Genomic DNA, 21,129 nt, shown 5'->3' with positions numbered 1-21,129 from the left:
TTGAAGGAATTCTGATAAAACTTGTAGAGGTGTAGAGTATGGTCCTGGTAACAAACCATTAAAATCTGCCTTACACCCAAGGTCTTCAAAGTCAACTTAATGATTTATTGATCAAAAATTGATAAAAAGCCTTAAATTATGATTCTTACCTTCTGCTTATGACCTCTGACCTCTCCTTCAAGGTCAACAGATTGATCTAATAGTCAAAGAGATAATGCTATATAGCGCTATTCAAAACTGGTTCTTTCTGCCATTGTTTGTATTTACAACATATCAGCATATAGGGATCTATGGGGATTCTAAATATGTTACTGAATGAATATGTCTGACCTTCTAGGTCAAATAAGGTCAAACTTTCATTAGATAAACTTTCAGAAAATATTTTATCTTTAAAACTGCCTAAAATTCTACTGTCTTTGTTTGTATTGGTACTGGTATATGGGAATTCTAAATATCGTGTGTGTATATGTCAGGAGACAGTATGAATACACAAATTTAAAAAAAATCTATACTCAAACTTATGTCAAGTGTATTAAAATGAGTTTCAACAGGACAAACGACAAAAGCCTGCATTTTGCACTTTTTACTGCACTGCAAAACTTAAAGTATGTTTTAAAAGAACAGAAAACAAAAAGAATATATACAAAATTTAAAAGTACATACTGCCCAGAGAATGAGCTGCCTTGCTGCAGGTTTGCACTCTGAGTGCTTCTTCTTGTCATATTTCTCATGATGCAGTAGCTTTCACTTCAGATTGGCAAAGGGGAAGAAGAACAGAATCTCAGTGACGTGAAGACAGCAGACTGAATTAAATTACAAGTGTTTTTTTTTTTAAGCTGTACTTGTTTCAAACTCCGCAGGTTCAAAGTTATCAGGAAAATCCTTGGAGGAGCTTCTCAGTGTACTGTGTCTGTCAGCGTAAGAACAAAGAAAACGAGTGGACTTCCTTCACTGAGTCCTAAATCAGTGATGACGAATCTTCAGTAAAATTAGTTCAGATTTAAAATCTTAAGAACAGAATGAAAGACAACCAGTAACTGCTGGCTGTACTACAACACTCTAGCAACAATGAGGTTAAAAAAAAGCCTTAAACCAAAAAAGTTAAACAGAAAAACATCTGTTGCTATGGTTACAATCAGTGATCACTGTGATACTTCACCTTTAGCTGTGGCTACATGCTAGCTGTTGGCACTCACTGGAAGAAGCTACTAGCACGTATTGTGTGGCAGGTCTGATGGTCATCATTCTTTAGACATTAAAGACATTAACACACTTCCATTTCTCCAGGTTGGCGTTTACAGATATTTACCACTGCAGTTTGTCAAAGGTGACAAATGAAAGGAAAAAAAACCCTGACTAAAACAACAAGGTTGCACTGAATGGGGCGATTATAAAATCTGCATCCAGCTATGTCCACAAAAACGCAGCTCAGACCAAACAGATTCTGACTTGGTACCAACATGTCAGGAGGAAAAGAGTTAAGAGGCTGAGACTAGATTTACTGCTAGGGCATTAACGGCAGGAGCTTCAGTAACAAAGACAGCTGAAGTGTCTCGCCGCTCAGTAGGAGCAGTAACTAAAGTGACTTCTGCATCTGAGAGAGAACTCCATTAATAAAGACTGAGGTTTGTTTGTTCTAGAAAGCATCAATGACAGCTGTCCAGACAGCATCTAACACTTCAATATGACACTTCATGCTGTCTTTTCTTTTAATTTCACCCGTCTGTTTCCCATTGTCCAGACGGATGATGCTCTTGCATCCTCCCTGTTGTAGTGTTACCTACTCTTATAACACAAATCCATTAAAAACAGCTCCGACACTGCACTGCACTGTGGAACCCATCATTTTAAATATATTTCCTCAGTTACATTACTGCTCCACTAATTACACTGTTTGATAGCATGACTGCACAGCTAGCATAAATGGAAAGCTAAATAAAACTTGAGACTGGGGGTCCTATTCATAAATGTGCCGTGATGTAATCTCATTCATCTCTGAAGGAACGGCACTGCTTTTGAAGTGGTTCTAGTGTTAGTAAAAAACAAACCAGCAAACCAACACATAACTAATTTAAAATAAAGGATTACATTATATGTAATTGATGCCACAGAATGAAGAGGAAGACCACTGCCTTCAGGAAATAAAACTGCAGTAAATGGGCTGAATACATTTGCCATTTGTCACCTTTTTGAGTGATCCAATCTGACTTTTTTAAAATCAGTTTCAGAAACCGTGCACCACACTGTGATTCACAGCTTTGCCATTCATTCCTATTCAAGGTCAACTCCCTAGAAGACCCAGCGAAAGCTTCTACACTTCTACACTTGACTTTAGCTCTTTCTGTGCAAATGACAGTGCAGTGGCTCTCCATCACTGCCAAACATCTGTTCTGATTCACACACTCACTTTCAACTGAAGATATAAAATATGCATTCCTGTTGGCTTTTACTTGTGTCACCATATTATTAAACAATCCACTTTATTTGTTTTACAGCACACATGCAGGTGTGCACTAATAAATGCACTACTAAAATGAACAAATCTTCCTGTCACTCAATGGGAATCATCCATTCGACTACAGTGGTGCCACAGCTGTATTAAAGGCGCTATAATTTTTTTTGTTGTCTCAAATTGCATCCTTCCATACCTCCTATATTATACCTCCTATTTTAAGATAAATCTTTATTGTCACTGCACTGTCACATGTACGATAGTACAACAAAATTGTTATTTTGAGTGAGCACACATGTGTTCAATTCCTGGATTGCATACTTGTATCTGTCAAAAGTTGAGTATGGACAACTTTACACTTGTTTACCTCAACAGTGGCCACGTTAGCTAGCTAACAGAAATGGAGGGAGCAGCAAACAGGAGGAAATGCTGTCAGCACTGACACCAATCTAGCTAGCTGCTGGCTAGATTGTTTTTTCCACATATTGCAGGTAAAACGCTGTTACATGTGTGGCATTGTGTAGTGTTCGTGCGTGTTAACGTCTTCAGACTAGAATAATTTAGCATTGTGCGTGGCCAGAGCTGCAGATGTTCACAAAAATGTGATAGAGTGTAACAATCACAGTCAAATGCTGCAAATGTCATATCTGGTAATTGCACAACTTGCAATTAAACGAAGCCTAAACCTTTATCAACTGAAACTACTCATGTAAAATACTTTTTTGGGGAAACTACATTTTAGTTTTACATTTACTTGACAGTTTCTAATACTTTTCAAATTTAAATTGTGACAAGCACAGCATTTGAAAAGATCATGCAATATTGTGAATACTTTGTATAACAGAAGTAGACCTGAAACACTTAAAATGCAAAAATGTTTAAATGTGCAAATTTTCTGCTTTTCCTTTGAATCATTTTAATGATTTAGAAGTTTGGGCTCCAGCTAAAACCAGCTGTGTTACATTCAAGGCTGCAAAATCCGCCAAATTAATGTTGTTGTCGAACCGCTCTCCTGGCTTACAATCCTGTTCTTGTTTGACCACGGCCACTGCTGGCCTCCCTGACACACCGTGACCAAAGAGATACTTTATGCAGGGAGATGTGCCACGTTCAAAATATTATGCATCAGGATGATAATGCAGTGGTTAAATTATAGTTCAGAGGTTCCTGACACATATTTAGGCACAGTCAGTAAAGCAGTTTAGAGGGGAAAACATCTACGACTGTCCACTTCGCCAGAGTGTGTCCCTGCAGCTGATCCAGTGTAACACCAAAACCCTTGAGAAGCCTTGCAATTTTTGCATGAAACCCATTGGGCTGTTTTCATTGTTATTAAAAAAAAGAGTTAGATTGTTACCACAGGCTCAAACTGCTAAACTATTCCATTGTGGCATTCTTATTATACTGGTGATATTAGTGGGTGATCTTGTGTTAGCTTTGTTTTAACTTCACTACCAACAAGAGAGAGCCAGGCTTCATGCTGCAGCAGCTACACCAAACCGAAAGGAAATCAGCAGAATTACCCTAACATCTGAAACAGACTGAGGACAAAGCGCCTCCTCTTCCTCCTTCATCAACCAATTAGTAGTCCCTGTCCACCAGTGCAGTACTTTCACAGCTCTACTTCAAACCTCCCTCTTTGCAGTGACTGGCTTTTAAAGAAATTGTATTGTTTGATACATGTAAGTCAAATCTAACAACATTAACATTTGGTAGCATTTGGTAGTCTCTCTCACAGTGGAGTGGCAATTTTATTTCTTTTTCTGGTCTTCCAGAAAAAGAAATAAAAATTTCACATCCTTGTAAGATGGGAAAATAGTTAAAATACATTTCCAAGATGTTCCACACTACTAGGCAAGTATAGAAAGCCAGTTCCTATTCTTCAGTGCAGTGCGGTCAGCTCATAGCTGGAGCTATGCAGCCACATGGCCAATCAGGTAGATGTTATCGTAGAGGTGGCCTACGAAGTCATCCGAGACATTATGCGCTGCTCGTCGAGTGTTCCTGATAAATTCCCTCTTGGACATTTTGTTTTTCACATGTGGGCTGGTGAGGTCGATGGAGAGCAAGATAAGGCTGTAGCACAGCACATACACAGCATCTGCAGAGAGAAGGCACCACATTGGCATTGGAGAGATGAAAAAGAAGTGGAAAGACTTCTAACTAAGTGATTTCTACTGTGTACTGCACTACCAAACAGCTCTGGACTGTTCTCTATTGCTGTACCCAAGACTTTCCAGAGAGGATGATTGTATAGAGTAATAATGACATGAAAAGGCAGACTTCACAAAGGCAGTAATCCATCCCTCTCTGGCCTTGGGCTCATTATTACACTAATCCTGCTACAATTCTTAACCACACAAGCAGGTTGGAGGAGTTAGCAAGAACCGGGGGGGATTGGTTTCTCTACGGTCTGCTGACTCTAACATAACCCTTCATAAACGCACAGACCATTAACAATACTGAGGCCAGGGTACAAAAAAAAAAAGTTCTGACACTCTCCTCCACATTACGTGTCTGTGAATGTCCAAATCACTTCTACTGCCTACTACTTTTGTAGCTTTAGGAAAAGAGGCATCTACTTCCATTACTACACCAGAAAAATGAAAATCTAATCCCTGACATTTACCTAATGCAATTATGTACCCAGTAGGGCTGTGCGCGATTAGTTGACTAGACAACTAATCATTGCTATTGCCACCAGTCGGCACCAGATGTCCTAGTCATTTGATCTAATTGTTTTCACTGATGCCCAGTGCTGGTAAATTGTTGTGTCCCAAATGTTATGCAGCCACCTGCCACTAGATCGAGCAATGCACAACCATATTCAGTACAGGCATGTGGATGTTAATTTGCATGGAAAGAAGATTTCTGATGCAAATCAGAAATCTTCTCAGCAAACCAGTATTACTTATGCTGCGTTTCCATTAGTACCTACTCAGCCCGGGTCGACTCGACTCGCCACGGTCTTGTTGTGTTTCCATTGCAATTGAGTACCACTTCAATGTGGGTGGAGTTGAAATAGCAGCGCGGGCAGTAGTCTCTTGAGGTAATTTGTATGTGACTCAAAACACAACACGACAATGGATGAGATAGAGGCAAGCTAACATAGCTAAGGCCAGTTTACTACCATCATGCATAAGTCCCCCTGCAATGTTTTAATGGATGAAGGTTATCATTGTTAAGTATAACCCTATACCACCAAACATGGTGTAATCAATTCAGTGTACTTCAAAAGTGCTGCCGTTCACATACTTCCGGCAAAAATTACCATAATAACACTATGCTGGGTGCGAAGTGCAGTTTCTCAACTTTCAGAAACCATTTGAATTTTTCCCATAGGACAAACGGTTGCATAATTACGGTAATTCAAAGTTCCTTTGATCAGCCGCCTCAGTGCTGGGCGTTAACAGCTGTTCACAGCTAGTAGGGGCAGGTAACAGGTGCTTCAGCGGCGATCACCCAGCAGTATAGGGTTAAAATATGTATGCTGTGTGTTTCAGATGGCTCTCCTTTTGCAAAACTACCGCTGCAAACTGTCGGTCTGGGCATTCAACCGGTGCTTTGCGTGCCTCCAGTTTCTTGCTGTCGGGTTTTAAAAATGGTGCGGTTGATTCTGGTGAAGAAGTCGCTCTCATGACTCAACTGGTGACAACACTCCCTGGCCAATCAGTGGCATGCTGTTCTTCTGCGTCACATTTTCGGATCCCTCGGACCCCAGCTGAGTGGGTACTAAAAAAAGTGCCTGGTACCAGGTACTAATAAAAATGCCTTCAAACCGTGCCGAGTCGAGTCGAGCCACGCTGAGTAGGTACTAATGGAAACGCAGCAATAGTTTACCCGGAGGCACTACAATCCCGCTTGGTTTGATAAAAAAATAACACAGCTCATCACAGCAGAAACTGCAGAAGACATGCTTCCACTCAGTTGAAGGCAGAGGCTTTCAAAAGTTAAATAAATTTACTGAGCCCAAATGCATGGTTCCAGGGCACAAAATTGGCCCATCAAGACTGGAGCACAACCATCAAAAAATAACAGAGGAGATTAAACTAATTATGGAGAAAGTAGAGCATGTGGCCATAACAGACTGTTGGACTTCTATGACAACTGATTCATACGTGACAATGACCTGTCATTTTATCCTAGAAAGGAACCTTGTTAGTAATGTGCTCCAGAAATGTAGCTTAGAGGAAAGGTATACTGTGGAAAACCTGGCAGCATACCTGCAAGGTGTTGTTAGCAAGTGGGGACTGGAAAGTAAGGTCATCGCCTGTGTCCATGACAATGCAAGCAACATAGTAGTGGCAAACAACGACCTGTTGGAGTGGGAATCTGTTTCTTGTTTTGCCCATTATTGGTGATACATAATGGATTAAAGGCAGAAGCCATGAGCCAACTGATTGGTGCATGAACAAGACTGGTGAGCCATTTTTACCACAGTACTGTGGCCGCTGTGGCACTAAAGAAAAAAACAGATGTGCCTACACACAAACTCATCCAGTCCTGCAAAACACAATGGAACTCTGTCAGTGACATGTTCCAGTGCATCCACAGAGAGCGATGGGCCTTCACCACTGTTTTCTCAGACAGAACACTGACAAAATGCCTGAGCTTTGGAGCTGTCAGACAACTGAGTATATGCTCCCTGTGTCTGTGTCAAAAGTGCCACCACTGCCCTGTGTGGGGAACTACACTCAAAAAAGCGGCACAAAACTTGCTTAATTTCCTTTTTTGGAGACAGCTATGGAGAGTCTGGAGATAAAGATGAGTTGGAGCACTACTGGATGGTAACCTGTCTTCATTCTAACAAAGACCCACTTCAGTGGTGGTGTGTGAACATTCGCTGAACAGTCCCACGACTACATCGGCTTGCAACTTGGTGTCTCTGTGTCTCTGCTATAACTGTTCCAGGTGAAAGGCTTTTGTTTCTATTTCATTTCTACCTCGTCTTTCACCCAAACATGTTGACATGTTGATTTCACTGAGTAAAAATGTTTCTTCACAGGCAGCACGGTGGTGCGGTGGTTAGCAATGCTGCCTCATACCAAGAAGGTCCCAGGTTTGAATCCACCTTGGCTGGGCTCCCTGTGTTTGTGTGGGTTTTCTCCAGGTACTCCTGTTTCTTCCCAGGTTTGTTTGTGATGTGATCGATTGATAGGAGAGATTAGGGAGGAGTCTCTGTGGACTATAATGTTCGCAGATAACATTGCAATCTGTAGTAAGAGAAGGGAGCATATGGAACAGAGCCTGGAGAGGTGGAGGTATGTTCTCGAGAGAAGAGGCATGAAAGTCAGTAGAAAAAGGCCAGAATACATATGTGTGAGTCAGAGCAAAACAGGTGGATAGGTGAACATGTAAGGTTTAAAGACAGTGAAGGCAGATGAGTTTAAGTACCTGTGGTCAACCATCCAAAGCAATGGGCAGTGCACACGAGAGGTGAAGAAGAGGGTGGAGTGGGTGGAGATGAGTGTCAGGGGTGATTTGTGACAGAAGGATAGCAGTAAGATTGAAAGGGAAGGTTTACAAAATGATAGTGAGAACTACTACGGTTTGAAGATGTTGGCACTGACAAAAAGACATGTGGCAGAGTTGAAGATGTTAAGATTTGCATTGAGAGTGACCAGAATCGACAAGTTTAGAAATGAATACATCAGCAGGCCAGCTCAGGTTGAACAGCTTGGAGACAAAGTTAGAGGCAAGGTTGAAATGGTTTGAACATCTGCAGAGGAGGGATAGTGGACATATTGGACGAAAGATGTTGAAGATGGAGCTGCCAGGCAGAAGAAAACTAGAAGGACCACGGAGGTGGTTCATGGATATAGTGATGGAGGACAAGCAGTGGGTTGGAGGATGATAGAGTGAGAGGCAGATGATGTGCTGTGGTGACCTCTGAAGGGAGCAGTCAGAAGAAGAAGAAGCACTAAAGCTACAAGGACTTGAAGGTTCCAACCAAATACCTACAATTGTGGTTAGAAGTTTACATACACTCATCATAAACGCCGTGGTACTTTTTGGGCTTTTAATGATTTCTTTGAACTGCTCCTTTTCCCAGGGTGGAATGACAACATACATCTTTAATGACTTTAAAAAACAAAATTGGGTGCACAAGTTTGATTTTCTTTAATGTGCACAGGCTCAAAAATATACATAAAGGCTCAAATATATACATACTCACTTAAAAGTTTTAACAAGTGGTGCTAAATGTTCTACAATATCTTTTGACTTGACAAGGCCTTTGCTAGCATAAAAAGGATTTGTTTGACAGCAGTCAATGAACTGACCAATCCTCAGAACAACAGGAAAGTCCAAGGAACTCAGTGAAGATCTATGAAGGTGAACTGTAGACCTACACAAGTTGGGAAGGTCTCTTGGAGGAATTTCTAAACAACTGCAGATTCCAAGATCATCAGTTTAAACAACTGTACGCAAGTACAAGTTATTCAGATGTGTTGTCACTTTGCCATGATCTGGAAGAACACCCAAACTGTCACCCCCAAACGAGAGGAAACTAGTTCTAATGTTCAGGAACGACCCTGGTACTACCTGCCATGAGCTGGAAACTGCTGGAACACTAATGTCACTGTCCACAGAGGGTGGTCTGAGGGTTCAGTGTCATCTGTGCTTTTCACAGATAAGAGCTGTTTCACCCTGAACACGTGACAGATTTGAAAGGGTCTGGAGAAGCCATGGAGATGTTGTATACTGACTGTAACATCGTTCAGCATGACCGATTCGGTGGTGGGTCAGAGGTGGTCTGGGGAGGTATATCCATGGAGGAATGCACAGATATCTACAGAATAGGCAACAACACCCTGGCTGCCATGCTGGTGCAATTGGTCCTGAGTTCCTCCTGGCGCATGAAGATGCCCGGCCTCATGTGGCCAGAGTATGTAGGCGATTCCTGGAGCATAAAGAAGATGATACCATTGACTGGCCCCCACACTTGCCTGACCTAAATCCAATAGAACACTTCTGGGACCAACACCACCAGGTTGCACCTCAGGCTGTCCAGAAGCTCAATGATGCCCTGGTCCAGATCTGAGAGGAGATCCCCCACAACTTCATCTATCATCTCATTAGGAGCATGCCCCAATGTTTTCAAGCATGCATACAAGCATGAGAGAGCCATACAAAATACTGAGTGCCATTTTGAGTTGTTGCAATGAAATTTCGGCATAATAGACCAGCCTCCCACATCATTTTTTCACTTTGATTTTTGGGGGTGTCTTTAGTTTGATCAAGCTGTTCAAGCCATTTCAAGCAGTTATCTCTATCGACTGTGAGTCCTGGACAGTGCTGGCTGGCAAAAGAAGAAATCCAAGCATTCGACACCAAATGCTTTCGCCGGCTACTGCGGGTCAGCTAATTACTGACTATGCCGAAGTCAGGAGAACAGTAGGACCCTTCAAACCTCTCCTCGTCACAGTAAAGAAGAGAACGCTCACTTGGCTCGGTTTGGCCACATAACACATCACAGCAAAACAATCCTGCAGGGAATGGCTGAATGTGCACAAAAAGAGGAAGGCTGCACTGATTGGACCCAGAGGAGCCACCGATAGAACATCTGAGCCACAAGCGACAGGAAGAATTAGAAGAGGATATCAACCTCTGTGGCTGCCATGTCTCCTCAACAACGCCAGTCAAGGAATGAGTGAGTGAGTGAGTGAGTGAGTGAATGAGTATCTTGATCACTTTTCATTTCCATCAAATGATGTGGCATCCTTTTGTTCTACCCAGAAGGTGTTCGACATTACCCAGTCCATATCAGTATATACCAGCATGATTTTTTTTCCCATTGAGATCTGAAGTGTTTTCAGTGTACCTTTATTTTTTTAACTGTGTATTTGAGCCTGTATGTAATATTTGACCCTGTGAGTATGAGAAAATCTAAAATCAATTCAAACTTGTTCACCCAATTCTTTTATTTTAAGTCATTAAAGATGTATGTTGCACATTCTACCTTGAAAAAAAAAACAGTTCAAAGAAATCTTTAAAAGCCACCAATGTAATGACATCCAAGCTCATAACATGCACATGTAAACTTCTGACCACACCTGTATCTAAACCTGTTCTACTCTATCATGACCTTCTTGGCTTTCTCAGTCTTTAAGTTCCCCATAAATGCTTAATAAGGTTGTGGTCAAGTGACTGAGAAAAGCAGATGACATTCATAACTCTCAGTTTGTCTTTAAAGAAATTCTTCAGAGCTCTGATGGGAGTTTGGACTCATTACTCTTTGGCAGTATGAGTCCTTTTCCACACGGTGGAGCACGTCCTCATAGAATTGAATTCTTTTTCTCTGTCCGGGTGGCATTGAATCAATTTGTGTGTTCAAGGTAGAGTGGCAAAACACCTCAAACTGAAATTTCCAACCATGTTTCACGTGGGGCTGAAAAATTTGTTTACTGTTCACTCTCCCGTTTGTCACCTTAGATCAGGGGTCTTAAATCCAGGCCTCGAGGGCCAGTGTGCTGCAGGTTTTAGATGTGTCTCTGCTTCAACACACCTGAGTCAAATATAGAAGTCATTAGCAGGACTCTGGAGAACTTGACTGCATACTGAGGAGGTAATTCAGCCATTTGATTCAGGTGTGTTGGATCAGGGACACATTAAAATCTGCAGGACAGGGGCCCTCAAGCCCTGGATTTGAGACCAACCTTCCAAAGCAATGGAACATGCACATGAGAAGTGAGGAATAGAGTGCAGGCAGGGTGGAGTGGGTGGAGATGAGTGTTGGGGCTATTTGTAAGAGAAGGATGACAGCAAGAGTGAAAGGGAAGGTGTTCTAGTGGGGAGTGAGACCTGCTTTGATGAATAATTTTGAGATGGTGGCATTGACAAAAAAGAGGCAGAGCTGGAGGTGGCAGAGTTGTTGGGACTGACCAGGAGGGTCAGAATTAGAAATGAGGGCCAGCTCAGGTTGAGTGGTTTAGAGACAAAGTAAGAGAGGCAGGGTTGAGATGGTCTGGATATGTGCAAAGGAAGCATAGTGGATACATTCGACAAAGGATGCTGAATAATGAGCTGCCAGGCAGGAGGAAAAGAAGAGGCCCTCAAAGAAGACTCATGGATGTAGTGAAGGGGGGCATGCAAAGGGTTGATGTGACAGGACAAGATGCTAGGGATAGGGTGAGGTGGAGGCAGCCCTACTGTGGTGATCATAAAAGGGAACAGCCAAATTAAGAAGAAGAAGAAGAACATGACTAGGCTTTGTACAAGCATAATAGAGTTAATGTTAATTTTTCACTGTTCTATCAAAGAACCACAGAGGACCAATTAGCCTATGCCCACAAAGCTAACTCTCTGTGCTTACAGCTTTAACACACATCTAAGTACTAACCAGGACTGAGGCCCAGCTCTCGGACCAGACCAGGGTTACAGGTACAAAACCTGTGGCTGAACTTGGTAATAAGGGTTTCCAGATATTCTCCTCTCTCCTCTGGCGCATGGATGTGTCTGAAGAAATCCCGCAGAGCATTGGGGAGAAACTGGTTACTGAAGTTATGGAGGGTAACCAACTCGTCCAGGACATCCCGCCTGCACACACAGACGTACAGACCCAATGGCAGGATAAGAAGCCACATATTTCACATAGAATTTAGGAGAGAAAAAAAAAGTATCTTTTAAACATCAAAATCATCAATACATCAACTGAAAGCCATAGCAAAATAGTTAGAGATATAACAGATTTAACAGAGTTAAGGGCATGCTTTGACTTTATATAGTTAGTTCCATAAATACTTGGACACTGACATTAATTATAACATTTTGCCTCTGTAAACATCCCAGTGGATTGTAAACTAAACAAGTCCTGTCTTTCAGCTTTAACTGAATGTGTTTGAAAAATATTGCATTAAATGATTAGGAAATGTAGCCATTTTTGTGCATATGCACAGAGTCCGGAACACAAATATTTTCTCCACATACTTATGAACTACACATGTAAACCTTTCATTGCGACAAACTGTTGTGAATGTCAAGTGAAGAGTTATGGTCCGTGTGCATGTGCATGGTTCTAGGCAGAAAAAAATTTCAGCCCAGCACACGGGTGTGTTGGGGGGTGGGGGCTAATTAGCAATAGCTTGCTAATGTTAATTAGCTTGCTAATGCTAAACACTAAATGCCATGCCAGCTTGCTAATTCAGTGACAATGAACAGTTGAATAATATTATGTATGTAATATTCTGTGATAATGGCTGGTCCTACGGGTCATTGAAGGCACCTGAATCTGATTGGACCAGGTGACTTGATGATAATAGGGAGTGTGGATCCCTCTAGTCTGTGTTATGATGCTCTGAAAATAAGATGCAGGTTTACCTGCAGCTATTGTTAATAAACATTCCTTAAGCAACACATCAGTGTGTTATCTTTGTGAGTCTACGAAGACAAGAAACAAAACAAGCTCCTGAGATTTTATGTTTCATAGGAAGCCCAAAACTGTCCTTGGAGCTCCCTTTTTCTTCTACTTCCCCCTCGGTTTCACGGTCGCCGTTTTGCCCCAAAATCAAGCGTGAACAGGACCGTTGTGAGATTGTGCGTGCACATTGTGAACTGACTGTGCCCGGTGGTAGATTGCAAATTGCAGTGAAATAATGCTGTAGTGCAGTGATCTAACCAGAGAGAAAAAGTCACCAGTCTGGTACTGGTGACGGGGTGGAGTGCGTGCCCGCGTCGTAATTGCAGCGACTGAACAGCAAACCGGTGAGATTCTCAGCCTGGCGCAGTGCCGGCGATCAGCCGCTGGCTACAACCCTGATGTGTCTGTTTATGTGTGTGTTTATGAATGAACCTCTCATCCAGATAGATCCTTAGCATCTTCCAGTTGAGTCGTCTGGTGTAGAAAATGAACTTTGCCAGCTCAGTGGGGTGATCCACTAGTATACCTTTGGACATGAAATAACTGATACCCTGCAAACACAGAAACAAGACTTATAAGACTAAACAATGTCTCAACAATAATAATTAAGATCTGATGCATCACATATTGTAAGTTTATGACAGTTCTGAATGACTCCAACTTTTCATTCCTCTTTTTCTAGCATTACAAAGTAATTTGGCCTACAAACCAAGTTCATGATAGTTTTGGATTTTACATTATACTTTAGTTTTATTTTGTTGTAACATTTCTCTAATTCAGTTAGTTTTAATTAGTTTTTAGAGCAGTTTTGCTCATTTTTATTACTTTTTTGTTTAATGCTTAGTTTTAGTTTTTTTCATACTTTGCCAGGTGCTAGATTCAAGGTGCAAGAGTAACTATTGTGTAATAGCTCAACAAAAGCTACCATTTAAAAAATTGCATTCAACAACCAACAGTATCATTATGTGCTAAATGTGTGTGATACTCAGGACACACATGAACATCATGAGACATTAACAGGGAGAGACAAAGAAAAACTTAAACTTCAAAGCCCAATAAACTCTACAATAAACTCTACAATAAAGTTCAGCATCAGTGCAGCAGAGTAACACCTACATGTTGGGTGTAACATCATGAACTCTTTGAAGGAGTCAGAGCTCAAATACAGCTTTTCAAGACTGTGTTTGTATTTGTGTCACATGGTGCTGTGGACGTCCCATTTTCAGTAAACGAATGTGTCAGTGCCACCTCCTGCTTGTGGTGCATTAACTATCCAGCAGATGTGTTTTCGGTGAAGCAGTCCATTTATGGTTGTCACCTTGCTGCACGGCCGTGATGCCGGCTCTCTGTCGGAGCTGCTAGCTTGGTTGGATACTTGCTAATTAGACTTCTGCATCTTTGTACACAACTGGCATTCTGTGTGTTAATTACCTTGTGGTTGTGTGCCGGTATGTTACCTGCAGTGTCAGCTGACAGAAATCAAAAAAATGCTGGGACCTTTTCCCCTCCTTGGTCCTCGTTTGCTTTGTTTATTTGTTTTGGCTGCAAACATATTTGTCCCTGTTTTTTCACTTTCTTCTTTCCCTCACGTCCATTCCAACAGTTTCAGCAGTCTCTATCCGGGAATTTACTGACATTTGTGAGTCCTTATGTTAATGCTATGATTATTCTTCCTGATTGTTATTCTCTCACTGATAAATTCAAAAACTGCAGTGAAAAGTAGCTGGAAATGCAGCTGGAAATCACTGCATGGACCCGACGTGTAGCCACATTTCTGGAGAGGCGCGGCTCAGGTTATGTTGTAGGTTACTGCACAGGTTCAGAGCGGTTTCTGTAGCCATCTTGTGCACTTCTCAGGTGAACTTTGTGGTTGGTGGGGTTTTTCCACTTGAGAAGTGTTCCACACACTTATTTTTTTTAAGCCTGTCCTGTTTGGCAGCTTTTGCAATCAGAATCATCACCTGAATGCACTGTTTGCCAAACATATTTGCTATTCCAAGATGAGCTCTATAAATTCTCCATAAGCTCCTCTTGTTAATGTTTTTTTTTTAATTGAAATAAGGAAAGGGGGAGAAAATAGGAGAAAAGATAGGAATAAGGGGACAGAGCACAGGTAGAAACATACTGTGGTTCACCAACTGCTGCATCTGTTAAAAACAATAATACATTCAAAATAAACACATGACCCTCACAGCCAAATACCAAGAGCCCCAGAGGCAACAAGCAGCTCACTCTGCCGGAGGCCAGCCACCCCAGCGTGAGCCCCAAGACTGGGAGGCAGATAACTACCACTGGAAGGAGAGAGCCAGCTAAACAACTGGCTAAGTAAGCACCCTGGTTCCCCACACCCAGCCGCAGGGCAGGGAAAATCAGGTCCAGGGCCCGCAGTGACCACACCCCAGAGCACCGCCGTGCTCAAAACCAGCACCTTCCACCTCACCACAAAGGGTGCTTTCATGCAGATGGGCCCCAATTTTGGGGGCTCATCTGCAGGCTGAGCCCCAACACCAGTCACCCATCTACTCAACAACAAAACAAAACAAAGACAAAGGCAAACTGGTCTGAGTCTAAGACCAGCTGGCCCCATGTGGGAGACTGCTATCCTCCCACTCCCTGGCACATTGAGGGAGCCAACCAGGAAACAGGCCCCAGACCCCCACAGAGGAGGCCGGCCACCCAGCACCCACCACCGCTAGCACCCCAGTCCCTACACTCCAAGACTACAAGGAAGCATCCACCCAAGCTCCCACCACCAGCAACCAGGGCAAACACACAGACACCACAAAATGGTAGTCACAGCCCCCGGTCCCAAGAAGCCATCAGACAACCGCATCTCCTGCGCCCACCCCCAGCCACATGGAGACAAGACTGCAGCTAATCAGCCCCAATAAGTGATGGAATTGGTCAGCGGAGACCAGAGAGAAAGTCATCCAACTGAGTTTTAGAAGAGGTAGGCATTCTCTCCAGATTAACGTAATCTAGAAGTAAATTCAGTTTTCCGCAGTATTCCTGAAAACAGTAGGGTGTCCCATATCCTGTGGGCCTGGAGCTCGATAACAGTTTGTTTGATTTTTTTTCCTTTCTTCTGAGAGCCTGAAGGATTTCACCGACTCTCCACAGATCGTGTTTTCTGCTGCTAGCTCAACTCCACTGACTCATGCAGTGCCTCTTTGTGGAGGATTTCCAGTATGGAAAGGCGTGCATCAAAGCTGGACAGTTTCTTCTTTATGGACTACAAAATGTCCACCAGGTCGCTGGTATGTGGCGAGGCCGCATCCGCTAAGTCTTCAGGGCGGCTCCTGCTGCTGAACGGTCGGCGTATTGTCTGACTTTACCACGACAACTCGCTCAAAACACTCGTCCATATAATGCTGCCAACTGTCCAGGTCTTCGTCGCTGTCCTCCAGTGCGCTGAGTTAGTTGATATATAGCTAGTATAAATTTTATTTACTTTAAGGCTGTTTATAAATTAGCTGGCGGAGAAAATTAATGACTGAGATGTTTCACAGTCAGTGGTATGCCACCTTGTTTGGTATTGCTGAGATTCTTGCATCATTAAAGCATAGTCTCCTCCTACCCTCCTGAAAATCCCCTCCCTCCTCTTTAGTACCTACTTAAGTCTAGTTGGATTGGAGCAGCAATCATGTGTGGCAAAGCATTCACATGAACACAGAGTCAGTGTGTGCAGAGAGACAGCGTAGGTACTAGAAATAAAAAATATTGGTCAACTGATATCTTCTGATAGGGCAAATATAACTGTGTCAACATTGAGACATTTAGACTGCAGATTGGAGATGCACCAAAGCCAATACCGCCTCTTTAACTACATTATCGGGTCAGTAGCAGATATTTGTATATCACATGAATTTTGTGTTTGTTAAAGGTTGAGAAATAGTATGATGTTGATGAAGAGCTGAAAGACAGGTGAGTTCATTTTTATACTGATTTTTTTTGTTTCCATCAAATCTGCTGCAAATCAAATTGTTATTTTTCCACTGGTGCAGAATTTTACAATCGGTGCATCTCTGTTACAGATCTTGGGGGCTGCTTTAAGTTACCTCCAGTGGGTTAGCATTGAATGTCAGGCTGCCTTCATCTAGCTGTAGGTATAGTCTTCTATATGAGAAACCAGCAGGCAGCCTTCTGTTGTAGATGGAGCAGTGCCCCCATGTGGACTTACACAGCCTGGTGGGATTGACATAACGTTGGTTAGAGAACAACAGGAAATTCAAAAAATAAATACAATTTGTGAGCACTTGCAGTATATAATAGAATATCTTATCTTATCTTAAAGAGGTGACCCTCCTTACCCCTGCCAAAGATATTCATCATTTCCCAGGCCCTGCCACACACACCCAGCCAGGCACAGGTCAGTAGCATTCAGGTATGACAGTATGGTGATGCCCAGTTCAGGTGGCAGCATCTCCAAGTCTATAAAACTATGTGGCTCCTTACCTGCCACCACAAAGAAAAGAGAGAGACAAAAAGAAACAACAGATATTTAGATTGAGTTTATTGCTTCTAGTGTCTTAGCTTCTAACAAAAGAAGCTGCATATTTTAGAGCCGTCTTCACCCACTTTCTGACTCTCGCAGTAGACACAGCATTACGGTCGTGGATGATAAGGTTCCATCTTGTCAAACAAAAATTGGTTCAGAGAGCAGAATAAAGGTTCTTTGTGTAACAAAACAGTACACATTAACACATACATACAACTACAATACACGTTCAGTGTTTCTCAACTTTTTTCCGTACCTTAGAAGCTTTTTTGTTATAATTTGTACTTTTAGTGGTTTTCTATATTTGGGTGGTTGTACTGTATGTATGTCTTAATTTGCTCTGATTTTCTGTTTCCACATGTTTTCTTAAGTTAAGGTCTGTTGAGATCTGTGGAGAATCCACAGTACCAGCACTCCAAAGTACAGACTGATTTGTTTCCACACTGCAAGTCCTTAGCAAGATGCTACCAGTCAAGGCACCGTGGGACTGTTTTTCCACTTCCAGCCTAATGAATAAGAATTTGTCTAACCAACATGACTGAGACCATAGCTCTGACTGGCTTTGCCCTCTAGCCCAAAGGGTTTGCCTGCAGAAGAAAACAAGTGCAAGAGAAAAATCAGGGAATAGTGCATTACATGGGTTAAACCACCCATTTACTAAGCTGAACAAATGGCCGAGCAGCTATGCCTCTCACTGGGTACATCCAAATTCCTTTTCAGAGTGTGGACAGACGCCGGAAAAATGATAGCTGACAGGATCTAATCCTTTACAATCAACCATTCCAAGAATAGACAGTTAGCTTTTTAGCAGCACGGCGGTGAAGCGGTTAGCACCGTCACCTCACAGCAAAAAAGTTCCAGGTTCAAACCATAGCTGAGGCCTTTCTGTGTGGAGCTTGCATATTCTCCCTGTGCCTGCATGAACTTCGTCCCAAAGACCAACATGTTAGGTTAACTGGTGATTCACCACCGATGTAAGACAGCTAAAGTGCTTGAACTGCACTGTACAGTTAACTGTGGCTTATATTCTAAAGGACTTTGAGTGCTTAGTAAGACTAGAAAAGTGCCATATAAATGCAAATACATTACATTACCCTATCCCTTTGTGAGACTCAAATCCCTGTAACAGATTTTCAAGTCGAATTTCAATGTACAAACTCAGAGGAAAGCACTTAATTCACCACAAAGGGAACAAAAGAAGGGGCACAATCAGCAAAACTCCCACTGGAATTAAGTGCTTTCCTTTGAGTTCATACATTGAAATTAGACTTGAAAATATTTATCTGTCTCTTGAGTTTATCATCCCACTTATGAATCATAAGCAATAACCTATTAACTGTAGCTCTTCTGATTATGTACAAAGCAGAAAAGCTGTTTTGTACATAATCAGCACACAGTGCTTTGAGTGCTCGAGCAGAAAGCACTTTATAAGAACCAGTGCATTTACCATTGATCAAAATAATAACAAGAGGTAACCACAGAGCATTAAAACACCAGTGTCGACACAGATGAAGGCATGTGTGTTTATATGTTCATACCTCCCCTGCGTGTTCTCAGCAGATGGTAGATGTCGGGCCCATAGCAGTGCTGGGGAGCTCTTCTCTGAGAACCTGCATCTCTCCCTACGTAAAGAAGAAAATGTTTTTCTATTCACTCACTGACTCATTTCGTTACTGTGTTTTACATGAAGATCATTATTTAGCAACTCATATTCTAGATTTTAGTTTTGGAAAATTCAGCCCTTGGAGCTTAATGTAATAATTTTGTGATTCTAACAGTTAGTCAGCGCCATGGCCATTAGCATTAGCAAGCGCTGGGTTCTCTCTGGGTACTCTGGTTTCTTCCCACAGTCCAAAGACTGCAAGTTAGGTTAACTAAATTGGCCATAGGTGTGAATGTGAATGGTTGTCTGTCTGTCTGTGTTAGCCCTGACAGACTGGCGACCTGTCCAGGGTGAACCCCACCTGTCTATGACAGCTGGAATAGACTCCAGCCCACCCGCAACCTTAAGTAGATAAGCAGAAGAAGATGGGTGAATATCAGTCGTACTAACTTCATTGAGTTTGTCTCTACATGTAAAATTATTACAGTTTAAAGATCAGAGACAGTACTTTAAATTGTTATGATTGAAACAACATCTAGAAATGCTTTTAATTGTGCAGACATTTTCACTTTCCTTTAGTATTGAAGGCCATCACCACACCACAACTATTAAAAATGTATTGAATTAAAAAATTGGACGAATGACTTAATTGTGTTCAAATTTCACACTTTACAAGGCCATCCAGTGGGCCCCACCTTTGGCAGGCCGGTTCCTGTGACACATTCCTGTACAATGTCATATCTGGATTGTTATCTAATACCACGAATACCTCTTTAGGTTACAGCAGGACATTTCAGAAGTGTTTGTATGGGGTCTTATTTTGAAAAGTGAACAGATTCTCTATGTTGTTCCTGTATCTGACTTCCTGATATCTTCATATGCTCTGTCAGCTTTTCAAATTTCAATTAAAGATACTGTTTACATCATTTCCAAATCACAGAATTCTGTTTTCTGCTCTGAAACGAGAGTACCTTGCTCTCGTCTTCTTCCTCCACGGTCAGCCAGTCGGTCAGCTAGCTCTTCCTGAAGCTGCTGCTGTTGTCTCGGAGGTAGCCTCCACAGTGCCTGACCCATCTGTAAGCAGCAAAGTAACACAATAGAAACATGTCACTGATGATATAAAGAAATATGGTGCATTTCCACTGACATGTATGCAAAATAAAATAAAACCACACTGTTTATCTTAGTTGTTTTTGTACAGAGTTGTTTCTACCTTGAATATCTAGTCAAAACATTAAATACTCCTGATCAATGGGTGCACACTTTCAATATGGTTCCACAATATTTGACCGTTTACTTTACATACAATAATCTTGATTTACTTGTTTGCTTTTAAATCGAGATTACAGCGGGGTCAAGAATTAAGTCCATCCCGTAAAGTAATGAGCAGTTACGTCATCAGAATTACACAGCAGTGTAACTGTAACTATACCGATCACCGACACAGGCCTACGTTTAGCGTACACACCACATTAATGACAGCATGCGCAGAGCACTCTCAGAACTTGGTGCTAATTAGCTTCAATACTGGCTTGTTCGAGACCTGCGTGCCAACTGAGCAGGCTGACAGCGGCCAGCCTCACGGCTGGTCTAACGTCAGCTGTGTTGCATTAACAACATCCATTACACTGTTGTAAACATCAACGTTGGAAGTTCCAGCAAGCACGGTAGTTTGACTTGCAGACCCGCCTTCCCTTCAATACCATTGGCCACAAATTCACAGGAGGATTCAACCTCTTAACCCATAGGTTCAACTGTCCTTCACTCTCATCCTGTTGTTACAAATCCCCAAGTTAGCTTACCAAGCTAGTTTAAGTTTACGGGCACGAATGACCCAAGCTGGTTCTTTGTACTGACCTGTTAAAGAACACGATCCACCTTTCTTTTGTCAATTTGAGTACATTACAGCACCGTTAGTCGAACTACCAACCTGACTTCAACGATTCCTCTGACAGTCTGACCTGTACACAAGGACAGCTGGAAGAGCGTGTTCCTTGCTATCAATTGTGCCCTGTTGACGTTTCATTTAGCCAAATACAGATGACAGTAGAACAACAGGTCCTTCGGTTCGGTAGGGTCCTTCCATTCAGCAGTCTATTACGAACTCACTTATCTGTTTTCACCCCCTCCACTTGTCACCTCTGCTCCTCCCACTTTTTCTTACCCGTCATAACCAAAGACAGAAGCTCATGAAAATGTAGTCTTTTCCCAGTCGGCCT

The 21,129-nt window shown here is 42.2% G+C and overlaps 1 protein-coding gene across 4 annotated transcripts; it reads right to left on the bottom strand.

The window, feature by feature from the left end:
- Window positions 1-594: 594 nt before the first annotated feature.
- fbxo8 (F-box protein 8) lies at window positions 595-21,054 on the bottom strand. Of its 4 annotated transcripts, none has more exons than XM_030724612.1 (8): window positions 20,768-21,054; window positions 19,882-19,984; window positions 18,846-18,929; window positions 17,120-17,264; window positions 16,868-16,994; window positions 13,242-13,360; window positions 11,793-11,989; window positions 595-4,553 (listed from the first exon to the last, which is right to left on the bottom strand). In XM_030724612.1, the coding sequence occupies exons 2-8, from the start codon at window positions 19,982-19,984 to the stop codon at window positions 4,366-4,368; spliced, it is 963 nt and encodes a 320-aa protein (XP_030580472.1). In that variant the 5' UTR covers window positions 20,768-21,054; the 3' UTR covers window positions 595-4,365. The 4 variants fall into 4 exon arrangements, with proteins under 4 accessions (XP_030580472.1, XP_030580470.1, XP_030580473.1 ...); XM_030724610.1 differs by having other exon boundaries at window positions 20,841-21,054; XM_030724613.1 differs by lacking the exon at window positions 20,768-21,054 and adding an exon at window positions 20,379-20,534.
- Between the last annotated feature and the right edge of the window lie 75 nt (window positions 21,055-21,129).

The sequence above is a fragment of the Archocentrus centrarchus genome, unplaced genomic scaffold (assembly GCF_007364275.1).
Source record: "Archocentrus centrarchus isolate MPI-CPG fArcCen1 unplaced genomic scaffold, fArcCen1 scaffold_38_ctg1, whole genome shotgun sequence".
Classification (NCBI taxonomy): domain Eukaryota; kingdom Metazoa; phylum Chordata; class Actinopteri; order Cichliformes; family Cichlidae; genus Archocentrus; species Archocentrus centrarchus.
Note: the sequence above shows the minus strand (reverse complement) of the source record. Positions and strands in the feature narration are given on the sequence as shown.

Coding starts and splice junctions, on each gene's coding strand:
- fbxo8 (XM_030724612.1), bottom strand. CDS start 19,984: ATGGGTCAGGCACTGTGGAGGCTACCTCCGAGACAACAGCAGCAGCTT. Junction 17,265..18,845: donor GCTGAGAACACGCAGGGGAG/GTATGAACATAT, acceptor TTGTGGTGGCAG/GTAAGGAGCCACATAGTTTT. Junction 11,990..13,241: donor AGGATCTATCTGGATGAGAG/GTTCATTCATAA, acceptor CTGTGTGTGCAG/GCGGGATGTCCTGGACGAGT.